The following is a 17,344-nucleotide window of genomic DNA, read 5'->3' on the forward strand; positions in this document are numbered from 1 at the left end:
CCTAATACTCACTTGAGAATAGACAAAATATTACATGATATGTACATGAAAGTTAATTTAATAAAAGTGCAATGGACTTTATCAATAGACTTTATAAATATGTTACATACTTTAAATTTACATTATTAAAGTAAATAAAATAATAAATAACGAGAGTGATTTTCCCTGCACGATTTGAGGTTCAGCAGAAAATAATCATGAAAGGATAAGCATGAAAGGAGGATGTGTGAAATAGAAAAGATTCATATAGAAAAATCTCATATTCTCTATTTGAATTTTTGTTATAAAAAAAGTCTTATTTTGTAATACAAGCATCGCCATTATATTCGACTGTGTTGCTTCATATTATCAGTACGTATATATATATAATAGTAATATATCACAATAAAAATGGACGTGCGAATGGCTTTCGCATGAGTGTACTGTGCGCGCGTGTGCGTATTTAAAGAAACAGATACTGAGACGATATGGCAGAAGAACATTCTTCAGTAAATTATACGCAGTTAAGTTCGCAACGCGCTAAATGCTCTATTATTATGATTCCTTTTTAGATCATCGTAAGACACGATTGTCTTTGAATACTCGTCGCATTTATAACAGACGTTCTCGAGAATGTAATAATTCATCGGAATTTTTCCATTCATCCTTTACAAACATAAATTTGATAATTAAGTTGTTTGTTTTAAAAATGACCCAAATATAAAAACGAACATAACAAACTTTAACACTGTAGGTATAAACGAAGTGGTTTATACATATTTTAGCGACATTTTTTCAATTTCATTTATATTTATAATTATATTATTTTTCAATAATAATCATAAATTAGATATGTATATATTAGAAATTAAATATGTATATATTAGAAATTGCCTGATTGTTTCGTCAATTAATTTCAAGAGTCCGTTATTTCTGTAGATTAGCACGGCATCAGTTACGTCACGATTCGAATCATTAGATTAAATGAACAGCAGATCACGAGCTGAACATAACGTTCGTGTTAAAAGTTGTCACTTTATTATCGCTGTTATAAGACGGCCAAACAAGCACATTGATAGAAACCACGCGGACGCTATGATATAATGTGTCGAAAAATATTCTCGAGAATGTTATTGAATTATATCAAAAATAAAAAAGTAAGGTATATACATATCTCTTTCTTTGCAATTGTGCATTTTTGTGCTAGTACGTTATATCGTGTATCATGTCACCTGTTTTCTCACACGCGTAATACTCTTTGAGAGATCAACAAATGAGAAAAGTAATGATCGGATTTGATGATGATCGCAATTTTTTAGGCCACATCGAGTAAACTTAAATATCGTCATGATCAATGAGGTTCGTTTAATGATTCCCAGTTTCTTTCTAAATCATAATAGAAGAGCTATAACGTAGTTGTAAAGGAAGAATTAATCGTCCTGAATGACGTTGGTACCAGCAACGTTCCACAGTTGTCCAATAGTTAATTATCTAAGCAGTCGACATCTGTGAGATGTCAAAAAAGAGATCCTCATTCGATTCTTGTTTGTGGAAATGTCGAACGATTTTTGGATAGCTCGAATTCCCCTTCTCCTCTGGCAAGATTGTATTTTGCACAGCTACGTATATTCTTTACAGTTACGTATCACGCATTTCGCAACGACAAAAGCAAACAACGAAATTATCATACGATCATATTGTTTGCAACGCTTAATCGTCCTTCGCAACTGACGTCGGTTCTCACGTCGTAAACCTCATATTTATTGGTCTCTATTCCTATAGCGTTACAATCTCACCTGGAACAGAGAAAGATTGATTCGAAAAGTCTGACTTTTTAAATAAATTACAGAAGAAAAAACATGCCATAAGAGTATTTGATAAATAATATTATATTATTAACATAATTAATAAAACCGAATTATAATCTCTAAAAATAGCCATAAAATAAAAATTAATGCATCAATATCTCAAAATAAAGACAATTTAATCTTATGTGATTTAGAGAGAAAAAAATGTGTATTACGTATAGATAGCGGACAGCTGTTTTTTTTTTGCTACAAGGTGACATTGATTATTCATGTCCCAAGATGTTGATGTAGCATTCAGGAATTTATGAGTAGTCTTACCTCGCGTACGGCGGCGGTGGTGTTAGCGTAGGAGAAACGATACTGATGGTCGTCGGAATAATTTGTCCTGAGGATAACGGTGGCGTGCTACCATTGCTCAACCTGACTAATTGACTAGGATTTAGCTTGATGGCATCGTCATAGCTCGGTGGTGCATCCGTCACGGCCTCGTAATCGGGCGGCTTTTGTCTCGATAAGGCCGAAGGTTCCTCGATGGAAATCACGTGGATCGGATCATCGATCTTTAAGACAGAAATGATCGATTGAATTGATTTTGAAATATTAATAGTATGTGTTTATCTTCGTAGATTTTTGTGAGAGTATTTAGTCAACTTCAAGAATTTTTTGACATTATTTAACTTTGCTTGCTATTTAATTTAAGAGATTATGTTTCATTAATTGATTTCAAAAATTTTTGAGAGATTGCTGACTTCTCTTTAAAGATTGCGTCCCTCAATTAAGCTTTTTTGTTATATGTCTTATATTTTACAACTTAACCTTGGAAATTTTATAGAGTTTCATAACTAAAATGTTTCTGCAAGTTTGCCATTGTATTTTTAAAACTTGTGAAGATTCAGGAAAAGAGTATTTAACTTCGAGACTTCTCACGCAATTACGTAAGTTAACAATCTTGGGAATAGAGCCTTATATATAACTTCAATTTAAATCCGTCACGATTCAAAACATGTGTTTACAAAAAAAGAACCGCACAGTTAATCATTGTAGAAATATATGGTCGCCGGAAAGTCTATTTAAAGTATCCGGATCGACGTACCGGCCCCCGCACAGTTCCCGCGATATTCTACGTGCCACGTTATAAGGATATTCACCCGGAAGTGCACATCGCGCTATATTCGTCGTAGGTCGTCTATAGATATCTACTTACGTATTTCCAGCTCTCTCTCTCTCTCTCTCTCTCACTATTCTCCGAAAACATTGTGGCTGGCTTGAATGTAAGTCGCGAAAGGGCGCGCGCGAGATACATATAGGGTGACGCACGAACGCGCGCGGTCGACAAAAATAAACATGGCTATTTGCGGCGATAAAGAAAGCTTCGCTGGAAAATTGCATAATGAGCCTAAGTGGGAACGCGAGGTGAACGACTGTGACTCCGGTCTGAGAGGCTGCACGAAAGTCTTTTTCCTGATAAAGCGTGCTCTCCTTAATTATCGCTGACTAGTAAACGCGAGCGTGACCTCAAAGATTCGGAGAATCGACACCAATCACACTCTTGTACTGTAATCAAATATATCAAATAACACGAAAGTAACGTTCTTCGTTGATGCCAAATATCGTTTTGTATATCGTTTACGTCATAATAATTGGATCGCGAAAATAATGTAATGTCAAATGTAATTGAGATCATTGCATCATATGTCATATTTAACACAACATTTGTCAGATAATAATTAACTAATCTGCAAGTAATGATATTAAACAATAATAAATCTTGAATTGACAACTGTTGAATTCATATAAAAAATTTCTTAGATAGACGTGACCATTAAAAAGATTTAAAAATACACTGAAATTATATCATCATATCTATCAAAGATAATCTTTCAAATCTTTATTGTTCGAAAAATTTCAAATATCATATACATCAACTTCCTTCTCCAGTAACGGCCACGTGATAAATCATTATTTTAAAGGTTATCATACTTCAACGAAAAAATAAATTAATTAATTGACTGAATTGGATGTGTGAAAATAAATTGCGTTCGTTGATTTGAGAAATGCTGCTTTTGTAAAAAGGAGTTTGCATTGCATGATAACACGGTGTAGTGAACATAATAATAAGACATAATAACGATGTCTTTAACATACATACATAGCAAAATGTATTGTATGTTTCTTTATAAACGAGAAATAAACATGTATGGAATTTAATTAACTATACTTAATTGTATGAAGTCAACAAGTATTTTTCTGGATTCGAACAATTGTTATCTTGCCCCAAATTATTTTATGCTGCTGACATAAAAACTGTTTTTTTTAAAAGAGTAGAGCAGATATATCCAAGGATAATTGATGATAAAAATAACTCAGTACATACTTCCGGATAAATATCCTTACAACAGTAATTATAACAGCGACTGCCACGGTCTTTTTCACACATCGACTAGATCTTTTTTTTTTTGTATGACTAAAATATGCAGAGTTCTTCATGTGGAATTCACTCTATGGAATTTTCACTTAAGATTTTCTATTACAATATAATGTAAAAAAAATCAAAAGTGGCAATCAAAATAATTCCTTCTTTGATTTTTTTCTAAGGAAAAGTCGACTTCAAATTTTAATCAAAGAATCTTATTAAAACAACATCTATTAATTTGAGAATGTTTTACGTCATGCAACAAAGCATAAAGAACGGACAGATAGACATTTGAAAATGAATAGGTCGTTTATTTTACGTGGAGACCATTTGCCAGTAATTTTTACGAAGAAAAATACTTTATGAATTTAAACTAGCGTACGGACTAGAAAGGTAAGCAAGTGGAAAAAGAGAAACCGAGGCATTGCATACATAGAGTAGACAGGAAGGTTGAAAATATTTACAATAATATTTTCCTTAGACCCATTATGTGTTCATTAATCATTGTCAATATTGTTGACGTTAAATATTAACGAATATATATACAATTTATGCACCAATAAACTGATAGTAGAAAATTTCCATGCTTGTGTTGAAATTATTTTTAATGACAGTAATGCCGATTGTATAGTGAGATATTATAGGTTGATTGCGCAATGGTATGAATCATCCAAACTTCAGACACAGTATATTTATTATTCTGACAATAATGCTAACTTACAAAGAGAAAAATATGTTTTCGCTTCGAGGAAAGGAAAAGTAATCTGTGGAGGCATTCGTAACATTTCTGTCACTCGAAACCGAAAGGAGGAAATTATAGTAGTATGATGTAATCATGACTTCGCACCATTTTATAGATGACGTGACAGTCTCGCGATGAGATTTCTGCCTCCTTGAAATTTTTATGATATCCGCAAACATTAGGCGCATTTTGCCAGCGAAAAAAACGTACGATGAACGCAGGGTGTGTTTATCATACGTTGACGATTTATGAACGTGCCACGATATATTATCTGATACATACGAAAATATACTCTCTTTATCTTCCTTCTCGTATCGCGGGTATTATTTGAAGAGAAAAAGTATAAGCTATATACGTACACACATTGCGGACGGGGTGTATTATTAAGCTTCTCCTTATTCTATCCACAGTCGCTAGTAATAGCGGCTTATACTGCTAGGCTAGGGATATATCTATAGATAATACGCGTTCTTTTGTAGTCTATAATAGGGAGTTGACCCGGATCGATCTAAAAACGTTTTAGACCGATCCCCGGGGGCCTTCAACCGCGCCGACGACCTGCATCTTTTCGAATCGCTAAAGAGGTTTTATAAAATCAATATTTGTTGTCACTTCTCCGATTAGCAATTTTTTTTAAATTTGGCGAAAAAATAATAAAATATAAGTATACGGAATGTGTTGATAAGTTAAAATAAGTGAGAGATAAATATCTTATTAGTAGAAGAGTAAAAATAAATATTTATATAAAAGTTATGCATCTTTTAAATTTTTTCCAAGAGCTTTCTGGAGATAAATTTTTATTTTTACATCTATTTTAATTTTCTTTTTTATAAATAAAATATATTATAATAATAAAAACAAAAATACTAATATATATTAATATGATTAATTATATATTATTACTAATATAATTAAATAATAATAAACTAATATAATTAATGCAAAAAATGTTTAGATTTTATTTGACGTGATTCGAGAATGCGATTTAATTTGAAAAGGAATTTAAATATCTGAAATGAAATTTGCTATTACATCCTGTAATTTTTATAAGTTAAAGAACTAAAGCAGTAAATTGTAAAATAATGCGAGAGCATTTTTTTTCTATCCCTTATCAGAATTGTTTTATCAATCAAAGAATATAAAAAACTAATAATAATCATTTAAGCACGTGAAACTTTAGTAAGGATGACTAATGAAGGTAGACTTGTAGAAAGAAAGATTAATAATCTGAAAGCCGGCAAAAGAGAGGAACACAACGGTCTGCAGTGAGTTTATGAATATATATGTGTATTTATATATAGTCATATAACTACAGTTCTTTACTGATATAATTTTCCTTCGATTCAAGTCAAGCGCGAATTTCGTTCGCACGGACGAATAAATTCGCTATCTCTCCATAGATAGATAAATAGAAAAGTTACCTGTGCCGTGATCGGATGATTCGTGTGTTGTGTGTGCGTGCTCGTCCTAGTTGGCGGTGCGTGCAGCCAACAACACATCGCGGCGCAAATGAGGAGAGCCCCGGCAACTATGCAGGCGACACCGACGTAACGCACTGGTTCGACATAGTTCTCCGCTAAACCCAACCAGTTTATGAGAGCTCCGACGCAAAGGAGAACCATACCGTATCGGTACGGGCGCTGCGATCTCCGAGATTCCTCCAAAGACATAGCTGAAAATCATGGAAATTGTTATAGAAAAGATTCCTTTACGTATAACATTTCGTAGGAGTTTCTCGCAAAAAAAAGAATAAATATCATTAAGAGAGCAAAACATGTTTTAATATCAGAGACAAAAAAAAAAATGTTGGTGCAATATCAAAAAAATCCCGATTGATTAGGCGTTGTTAAAAACTAGTCTACAATAGACGAAGAAATGCCGTCATCCATCACTTAATTCGAAGGTAGTGACATTTATGAATATAAATTGGATGGTTTCATTTAATATTGAATGATGTTAGTACAGCTGTCAAATGTGTACTAATGTGGTGGCCTATAAATTTAATAGCGCATATATAATATTTAATCTAAAATGCGTTCCAAATGTTATGGTATATAGAATTATAACCAAAAAATTGCAAGTAAAAAATAGAATTGTCACACTGCTATTAAAATATAATTATCCGACAAGTACCAATTCTTATCATAAGATTTTGAGCTCTAATGATAGAGCAAAGTAGAAATGGTTGATTGACTTATTCAATCCGATTTTACGATATTTAATGTATAAATAGATCTCTTCTAATACTCTTCATTCGACGATTTACATAAAGTTTAAGATTAGTTATCATTTCTAGTCGAGAGTATCAAGCTGTCGAATCTATTCAAATCAATATATCTCTGAAGCCTGCAGAAATGTCCGTTAGAAATGAAAGAGAGAGAGAGAGAGAGAGATTTGTTGAAGATTTATATGATTGATAGTTCAACGGCGATTAATGTATTTCGCGGAATAACGGCAAATGATTTCTACACGAAAGACATACACGAGTTTCTCGTTTGAAAGATGGGTCAACCGTGTCACGTTGAGTTTTATTGACGCAAATTGCAATTTTATTAAGCAGCGTTTGCGTTCACAATATTGACGAAAGCAGAAAATGTTTGCCGCCAGCATCTTGATAAAAAACACGCCACTTTCCAAAGTAGGCTATTCTTTATAAAACTCCGTTAGTCATTCGTCTTTGTGGATATCAAAAAGGGTGACAAGTATAACGTCGAGAATTAGGTGAGCGATAATGTCTTTCTAAAATTAGCATGCGGGCATGTTTCGATACATTTTTGTCTTGTGGAGATTTACTATTTTATTACTATTCCGACGAGTAATATATACATAAAGGCATTGGCAATTAAAACTGTTAAATAGAAGACAATAAACACATACACGCATGCACACGAACATTACATCTTAAAAATTTAATAAACTTACTTTACTTGGTATAATAAAAAGTTAAACTCTTTTTGAGAATATAAATATAAATTAAAATATATGAGAATTTTACTTAAAAACGAGGATACTAGTCTCACGTCAGCAAATCCAGAATTGTAGTAAAATTATTTTAGTGTTGAAAATTGCTGTTACGTTATCAACACTCGCATAATGTCACGAAAATGCATCCAACTGCATACATGAGAATCATCGAGATATGATTCTATTCGAATTTTCATCGCCGAATTAATAAGTTATTCAGGAAGCTCAATTCATCAGCTGTACTTATCATTCTTACATAATTCATTGGGCTGAGAGACTATAAATATTCTTCGATTATCTACAAAGTAGGCTACATGCAAACGATTATAACGCGTAGATAAGCTGTGTCGGTATTAGTACGAAACGATCGATATTTGTCATATTTATATGTTATTTTAGCAGCAAAAATGATTTAATTATTAGAAGCAATATTTATATTTATATATTGCAAAAATAAAATTTGAAAGTCTATTTCTGAAACGACGTGCTTTAAAAAATAACTTCATTACCGCATTACCGTATATCGAATTTATATAATTATTGCGGGCTTTACTTTAATGCATTTACATTACATCTACATTAATATGTCAATAACGTTAATATTAATGCCGTTAAAATTGTACTTAATAAATGCGGATAATACAATAACGAAATTTTAAAGCTGCCTTATTACATGCAAATTAATTCAACGCTATCTCTGTCATCGAATGTTTACTTAGTAACGTGATTCAAATATTGCTCTGTTTAAAAATGTTCGTTCTTTTATCATGCGTCAAAAACTTTTAATTTTAAAAACTACGCAAATTTAATTAATATATAACATACTATAATTGGTTTACCGATGGACTCGTCCATGGTGTCGGTTATGAGAAATAATATGCCAATAACACAGCCGTTGCCTTTCGACTAGCGAATTTTCTTGGCGACTAACATATCGCGCTACAGATCACCGTATATAAAGCGACACGAATATAATAGAGAGAGAGATCGTTCAATTCCGAGCCGAGAAGTATGATTATACGATCCATTTTCGAGCATGTCATTGAAATCGTAAAGATAAAATCTTATTTTCGAAACGTTATCATCCTGATCAGCAGCGAGCTCGTTTTTAAACACGTGAGGAGACGCCGTAAAATTGTCTCATCGCGGTGATGTGGTAAAATGCATTATGCGTGTAACGAAGATACAAGCATCAGCCAGACTCCGTACGCGTGCACAAACCGTCGCAATGACGCGGTCGCGAAATTAATTCCAATTTACATATATACTCGAAACGACAACCAAGGACGTGACTTGTACTACGAACCTTCTCAAATGGCTAGACTACGCTCAATGAAGTGCAGGATATTGCTTAAACACAGCTTGTCCTGATGTAGATACGCCATATCTTGTTTTTGCTAAGAACAGATTGCACTAGCATAGGTAATGTTGCAGTATGCTAAGAAATATCTCAAATTCATTCAGAATATCAAGAAACTTCATCAAAAATTTCGAATAAAAACGTTTGAATTATAACAAAAAGAAGAAGAAATACAATTAAATTTTAGTGAAAAATCTTAAAGAAAATTATATGTATTAATTAAAGAATCTTGTAAATGAAAGGACCGTATAAGTAACTTTTATCCTTGTAGTTTATTGCTAACGCAAAAAAATATTGGACACATATCATGAATGCTATCGGCGATTTTTTGCTTCTTGCAAGTATATCGATTTTTAACCGCATAATATATGTGCAGTCATAGTGAGAATATGCAAAGTATTCCAAGGCTATTGGGATATGTTTTAATGATGCACGCTAAATAATAAAACTAAGAATATTGTTGCATTATATAATAAATGTATCTATGTAATAAGAGAAAAACTTAAAAAGATAAAAGCACTTTAAGAAATTACTACACATATAAATAATAAAATATCCTTCCATATTTTTATTTGAGATTTATATGTAATTGCTATGATGTTTAATGTAAAAAGCTTAAAAAATTAAGTTTATTAAAAATTTATTCTAAAAATTGTTTAGAAAATTTCATTAAGGTATACTTATTCGTAGTTTGAAAATTCTTTGCAGTCTATTATGTTGGTTGCAATATTATGTTATCACACAACAAATTATAATATCATAACTCATCATAACTTTTTTTCGGAAGCTATGAAAATTACATTTAAAAATAATAATTCGTTATTAAAATATTAGCAACTGGATGTTTGTCTTCTATCAATGCTCAGACAGCATATATCCTTAAAAGATGTCGAAAAAGGCGACTTAAAGATGTCATATCATTCTTTAGATATTTTTTAAATGTTTTTTAGTTTTTATGTTGGGTATCTAATTTTATTAAATTATATCTTTCAAATTTTTTTGTCTCGCGTACTCTCTGTCATAAAATATTTTAATATTTTAATATTTAATATTCTAGTATCAATTATAAGTAAGTTATATCAATTGTAATATTTCTAACACATAAATCTTAATCATCTTTTTTATTTAAGATATAGATCTGCGTTTACATATGTCGTAACAGTACGCGTTAAGTAGGAGTGTGTGTGTGTGTGTGTGTGTGTGTGTGTGTGTGTATGTGTGTGTGTGTGTGTGTGTGTGTGTGTGTGTGTGTGTGTATGTAGTAGCAGAAATCGATATGCAACGATCAGACAGGTTTTTTGCTATACACATATGATATCTCTGTCTCACTTATATATACGATGATTGCCTTGCTATTTTTGGAATAAACCGGTTAGTGACTTTGAAGCAGGAAGAACGGTTAATAAATATTATTTTTAATATTTATAATATTTATTTTTCAATCAGAATCATCAAACATGTAGCTTATAGATATAAAAATTGTTGTCATAAATATGCGGCTTAATAAATTTTGCTTAATTTTATTCATATTTATATTACTTGTTCAAATTGTCTTATAAAACTGAATTGACCATAAAACTGTTACTTTTTTTTTAAATTTTAATCTGAGTTATATTTAAAAAAAAAATTTTGATTGTTACATCGAATTTAAGTACAAGTTCTATTAATTTTTATCAACTACATTTCCCATGTAGTGTGATTCCCATTAATGTGAAAAAAATCTAAATTCATTATCGTAATAAATATATTGTCACACGAAAACACTGTTTGAATAACAATATTAATCAAGATAGATTTTTTTATTGCTCTTGGTTTTGTAAGATATTACATATTCAATCCAAGAATTAAACGTTGATGCGGTCAAAGTTCTCTGACAATGAGCGATTTTGACACTTTATTTGCTTAGTGCTTTTCTTGGTAGTCGTAAATAATGATAACCAAAAAAGAGGATAGAAAATAATATTGCGATTATCAGAAAATGGCTGGTTGCATTAGCTTAGTGCTTCGCGTTCAATTATTATCTCAAATATGATGATCAAGTATCATTTTTATTAAAAAAAGATTTAATAACATTGTTTGCCTTATTCTTGTATGTCTTGCAGAAAACCTTTTATCTTTTTCAGATTTGATTTTTATATACACATCTTATATTTGCACGAGTAATATTTGATTTTACGTCAAATCTAAAAAATATATGCATTTAAAACTCAGTAGAAAGAGAGAGAAAGAGAGAGAGAGAGATGATAGCATTTAATTAAGTGTATTAAACAAATCTGAAAAGATATGTGCACTAAAAAAAAGATGTTCAAAATGCTGTATATGATTCTAAAATTTAATTTAAATTATAGATTTAAATATATCTTAAAAAAAATATGTACTTTATAATATATATAAAAAAGATATATACAAAAAGGTTAAACATAAACAGCTCTTTCTTTCTCTGCTGCTTGTTTCTTATCCTTGCGTAAATATTTCTATTTTTAAACTTATCACATAGATGAAAAAAGAACTTTGTCATAAGATTACATCTCACGTTTGTTCACATCACAAGGCATACAATGTGACATTTAGGGTTAATAGATATGACAAAAGACGCATATTAAAAACGCATGATAACGTGCGCATATCTAATTATTTATAGCGTGCAATCATAGCATATGGAAGTATATCACTGATAACAAAAAAAGCTTCTTTTTTTCTAGTAATAAACAAAAATCGGTTATTTGATAATCAAAATATGATTAAATCCAAAATAAATACAATAAAACAAACACAAATTAAAGAACTATGATATATACATATATTAAAGAAATGAGTAATTTAAAAGAAGTAGTATTATATATTATTAAAATTATATTACGATCATAAAATAACGTTTGTAATATTAAATAATATTAAAAAATAATATTTTTAATATTAAATTAAAATTAAAATATAAAATTAATATTAAATAATATTTGTATTATTAATGTTGATCAATTTAAATTAATGCGACAATAACTATTGTTGTTTTGCCAACGTAAAGTATTTAAAAATAAATATATTTATATAACTAAATAAAAAGAAAACGTTCATTAATATATTTTTCATTTTTTTCGCCATATGTAAGAAATTAATGTAGTCACATAGCCGGTAGGTAACGTACTTCCTGGTGGTCAATCGATTCGCCTATGCTTTTGTGCACTTTACATTTTATCGAACGGTTTTCCAGACCGCGTGCGTGATGCCCGGATCTCTTCTATATTTATATATGCGTATGTCACGTTTCGCATGTCGGTCCCCCATAAGCCGACCAAGATCAACAGCGGCGCGACTCTTGCATCAACGGCTCGCCTACAGCATGGCAATGCGATTGTTACATGATTACCTGTCGCTTACATGGTTTGACCTTAACCCGGTTTCGCACTTTGCACACTTCAAATACGGTAGCAGTAGATAAGTAAATGGTAAATCGACTTTACGCTTACGAAGCATAAGAGCATAAAGAGCAGCTAAAATATCTGTAAAAATAACTTTATTTTTACTGCTGTCGTCGCCTATATTTGCATAATTTCCGGTATGATCGATCGAGACGAGATTTACGTCGTTTCTATTTCTTCCATTTTTCTTCCTTTAATATTGTTCGTATAAAAACAGTTATGTTGGCGATTTTTGCCAAAATTAAAATGAATATTTTCTACATCTTTTTCTATTATTTTTCGCATATTTTATGCATATTTAATTCTTGTGATCTTTATAGCAAATCTATTAAAATAATTCAAATTAGATTTAATAAATAATTATGAGTTCTACAGACACATCTGTTTTTAACACAAATAACAGTTGAAAAACAAATATTTTATTCAAGGCATATTTTAATAAAATCACTACAAACACATTTTTTAATGATGCTGAAATTATCATCTGGAGTTTTCTATCACGTCCCTACGTGTTTAACATTACGCAAAAGCTGATCGCGACTGCAAAAATTCGAAGAAGGCAAGACATTCATAATAGTCTGCGTCACTGATATAACGTAAGTTATCGCGCCTTCATAGACTCAACATAAATACTCAGGTCATAATTGCAAATCTTTTCAATTATTTTCTTGCTAAATTATTCGTATTTCAAACGAGATCGTAAAATAAACCGCGGAAATAAAAAAGATAAAAATAATGAAGAAGACGACTTTTGAAGATATTCACTTCTAAGAATCTATTTAGTTAAAATAGAAATCTTGTTTGAACTTCTATTCCATGGAACATGGATCTTTATCGAATCACGCGCACGAAGATTATACTTTAGTTTACGTGAATAGAATTATCGAGAACATTAAACGAGCATATTATCCAAATGACTGCAGTTACAAAAGAAATTTATAGATAAAAATAATATTAAAGTATTGCAATGTATTAGTAATGCTATTCAAAGATAAATTTAGTATTTAATCTTTCCAATTGAGAGAAAACAGATACATCTGTAATGCGCAGATACATTTGTGCGCTTAAAAGATACAAATGTTTACAATTCACAAGCTATTACACTTGTAAAGCATAAACGATATGATAAGAAGATTGCAAACATCTTCTTCATGAACGAATCCATATTCTTTGCATTTAAAGATACATTTGTTATGCGTTCATATTGTAATAATGTCTGTCCAACAATGTTTTATAATGAATTGAGGATATCAGATATGTATTGAAAAACGTCTCCGCGTGATTGCTCAATTAGTAAGTTGAAGAACTCATTTATAAGTCGGTCTCAATATTGGTATATTATACACTATACATTTCACGCAATTAAAAAACAATAAACACATCTAAATTTTTATCATAAAATATTTAGTGTAATAATATTAATTTATATCTAGTATAAATAAATAACTTAATTTTTAGTATTAATTAATTAAAATAAATGATAACTTTGTAAAATATACATTTAAAAAATTCCACGATATAATCTTCCAAAAACTATGATATATTTTAATTTTATCATTAATATTCATTTAATGTACAAAGATTATAAAACTTATGTACAATCTATTATATTTTGTTTTGACAAGTTCTTGTGATAAGATAATTTTTAAAGCGCGAGTGTAAAGAAAGCATAATTTAAGAAAAAAAAAAAATAAATAAATAAAGGAATGATATTACTAAGAGTGGAAGACTATTTGTCTGTGATTTCGCCTATTTTTTTCAACGATACTTTTTATTACAATAACATTTTCGCTTTTTTTTTGTTCTCTCTTTTGCATAATTTTCTTAAGATCGTGTTATTAAATTTTTAATAAATTACTCATACATTATATCTTCTAGTAGAAGATATAAGATTACATATTATAATTATTTATTTTTATAATTATCACCAAAATAAATATACGTTTTCCAACAGAATTGACTAAATATAAATAATGTGTGTATTGACATAGGGAAATAACAGCCACATTCCAGCGTTTATCGTCGTTAAAATCGAGGAAATATTTTCTTTTACCTGATTTAATCTGTAGTAATATCAAGCTGTTCAATGTCGAAATTTGTTGACACGCACTTATCAAATTCACTGAGTCTTTGATTATTGTAGATCGGATATCGTTGCTCTTCTGTGCATCGAAGGGGCCTTGTAGCCGCCCTGTTGACGCACCAAGAGAACGCAACTCCCACAAAGAGGGCTCGACGCAAACTGACGCAGCGACCGTTCTCGCGGTCTGTGATCTGTCTAACCCACGTTGCCTGTTTACTATGGGAGGTAAGCGCAGGCGCAGGCGCAGGTATACGATAGGTGTACGTATCATCGATGTCAACGGTATCCAGCAATATTTTTCCTCTCATATAAAATAAGTTGTTCCACATTAGCAGTGTTCATCCTTTTTTAAGGCATCTTCATAACTCTATATTGCTTAATATTTAATATTTAAAATTGCTTTACCTTTTTCAAATGCACGTGCATAATAAAGGAAGCAATATGAATTTAATTACATTAGATATGTAATAAATTTTTATAAATATAATAATTTTATAAATATAATAATATTAATATTAATAATAATAATATTATTATTTTATATGTTATATTAAATAAAAAGTTGAAAATAGCAGTACGAGATAATGCAAAATAAAATTAACGATTTTATCACTATATCTATTGGAATTTGAAGGAAAATTATTGAATACAATTTACAAATTTTCTCTTATCCCCCTCAATATGAGAAACTTCAAATTAAATGGATTTTTATATTAAAACGTCATCAATTATCATACACACCGGTATATATATTTTATACAGTTAAATTATTTCATAAGGAAAATATTTTATGGCTTCATCCGTTGAATTCAATGAAGAATTATTTAATCAAAATGAGTTTCCTTATTGATTTTCCGTTAAGCGCATTATGCTGTGTTTTCCGAATATAAAAGGCTTATTAAATACAATGCTGGCTTATTATTTGAGATATGCTATATGCCTTGTGGAAAAATCCGTCTGAGAAATTTTTAATTAATTGCTATAAGATAGCGACGCGCAGCAAAGTGGAAAATGAATAACACCAATTTGATAATGAGAACCAATAGCACCTCGTGTTGCGATCGAAAGCATCTGGTTGCACATCTCATTTTTGTATCTAACAATATAAGTAACCGTACAATTAGCGCATATGCGCTGAGATCTTTTGATATATTCTATATTTATATATCAAATAATATTTTTACCTAGTTCAATCTGTAGACTTTGAATCAAGCTCATGATATCATTGTCATACTAATATTATCAACGTTGACTCACATGTTCAAATGATATGATATGCGTAACTAGAAGATTGTATTTTGATGTCAACTATATAAAAAGTCTGATCTAATAATACAATAAGGAAAAATAAAAGAAAAAATAAAAGGAAAAATAATGTATATATATTCACTGTCTATAGTAGATTTATATGTATATGTATATGTAGGGTGGAGTAGTAATTCTGTCCACCTGGAATATTTCCGTTATTTTTAGAAATACACTTTAGTAATTATGAAAGTTGTACGGTATCAAGAGAGCGATAATATGTTAGTAATAGTTCTTCTGTGACTGGAGGCGCTTTGGAGATTTCAAAATCACTTTCATTTTTTTAAACGGAATCATCCTAATTTTCTCCTCGCAATATAAAAAAAAAAGTTACAAATTCAATAGTTGACACGATATTTTAATTTGACATAATTTCACATAAATTATATATAAAGTATCTAGTGAAATATTCATGTTAATTATTTTATTTCAATACTTTTATGCACAAAATAATGAGAAAAATGTTTTTTTTATACCAATTAATTTTTTTAGTTATTTTGTATATAAAAGTATTGAAGTAAGATAATCAAATAATGAATATTTTATATAATACTTTATATAATTTATGTAAAATTATGTCAAATTAAAGTATAAAATATCTCATTAACTGTTCAATTTTGGCCATTCTACTATTATAACTTTTAACGACAAATATGTTTTTATATTAAATTGGAATCTAGGAAATCTATATAAAAAAATTAAAGTAATTACGTTTAAAAAAATTAAGATGGCTTTGAAATGTCCGAAGTGCCTAGTACACAAAAATTATTACTAGCATATTATGACTCTCTTGATACCGTACAATTTTCATAATTACAATGTATTTCTAAAAATAACGGAAATATTCCAGGTGGACAAAGTTACTGCTCCACCCTGTATACATATACACACATACACACACACACACACGCACGCACACACACAATATGAATATATATTAGAGAGATTACTCCAATAATATATGAATTAAGTAATGTGTGTATATATCAATTTTGTGTATAACTTAAATATGAAAAACTTAATATAAATTATTATGTTGTCAAAATAAATTTGTATAAAAGATGTTGGCCAAAGTTCCGAAATTTGGTGAAATAAATGTTTTATTAGTTTCTACTATCGCATCATTCAAGTAAATTTGAAAACATATCTATACGATATAAATACTAATAAAAAGGTTAGATTTTTAAGAAAAAATATGTGTATGTGTGTATACAAACTCTATTATAAAGATATTAGATAAAATACAGACAACTGAACTGATCTAAATATGG

General features: G+C 30.0%; 1 protein-coding gene across 4 annotated transcripts; it reads right to left on the minus strand.

Annotated features, from left to right (window-relative positions):
- Positions 1-247: 247 nt before the first annotated feature.
- On the minus strand, positions 248-14,941 carry LOC126849798 (uncharacterized). 4 transcript variants are annotated; one of them, XM_050592042.1, is made up of 5 exons: positions 14,739-14,941; positions 9,213-9,303; positions 6,364-6,614; positions 2,106-2,347; positions 248-1,775 (listed from the first exon to the last, which is right to left on the minus strand). In XM_050592042.1, the coding sequence occupies exons 3-5, from the start codon at positions 6,610-6,612 to the stop codon at positions 1,772-1,774; spliced, it is 495 nt and encodes a 164-aa protein (XP_050447999.1). In that variant the 5' UTR covers positions 6,613-6,614; positions 9,213-9,303; positions 14,739-14,941; the 3' UTR covers positions 248-1,771. The 4 variants fall into 4 exon arrangements, with proteins under 4 accessions (XP_050447999.1, XP_050447998.1, XP_050447997.1 ...); XM_050592041.1 differs by lacking the exon at positions 9,213-9,303; XM_050592040.1 differs by lacking the exons at positions 9,213-9,303; positions 14,739-14,941 and adding an exon at positions 8,746-8,843.
- Positions 14,942-17,344: the final 2,403 nt, after the last annotated feature.

This window comes from Cataglyphis hispanica, chromosome 5 (genome assembly GCF_021464435.1).
Source record: "Cataglyphis hispanica isolate Lineage 1 chromosome 5, ULB_Chis1_1.0, whole genome shotgun sequence".
In the NCBI taxonomy this organism is placed as follows: Eukaryota; Metazoa; Arthropoda; class Insecta; order Hymenoptera; family Formicidae; genus Cataglyphis; species Cataglyphis hispanica.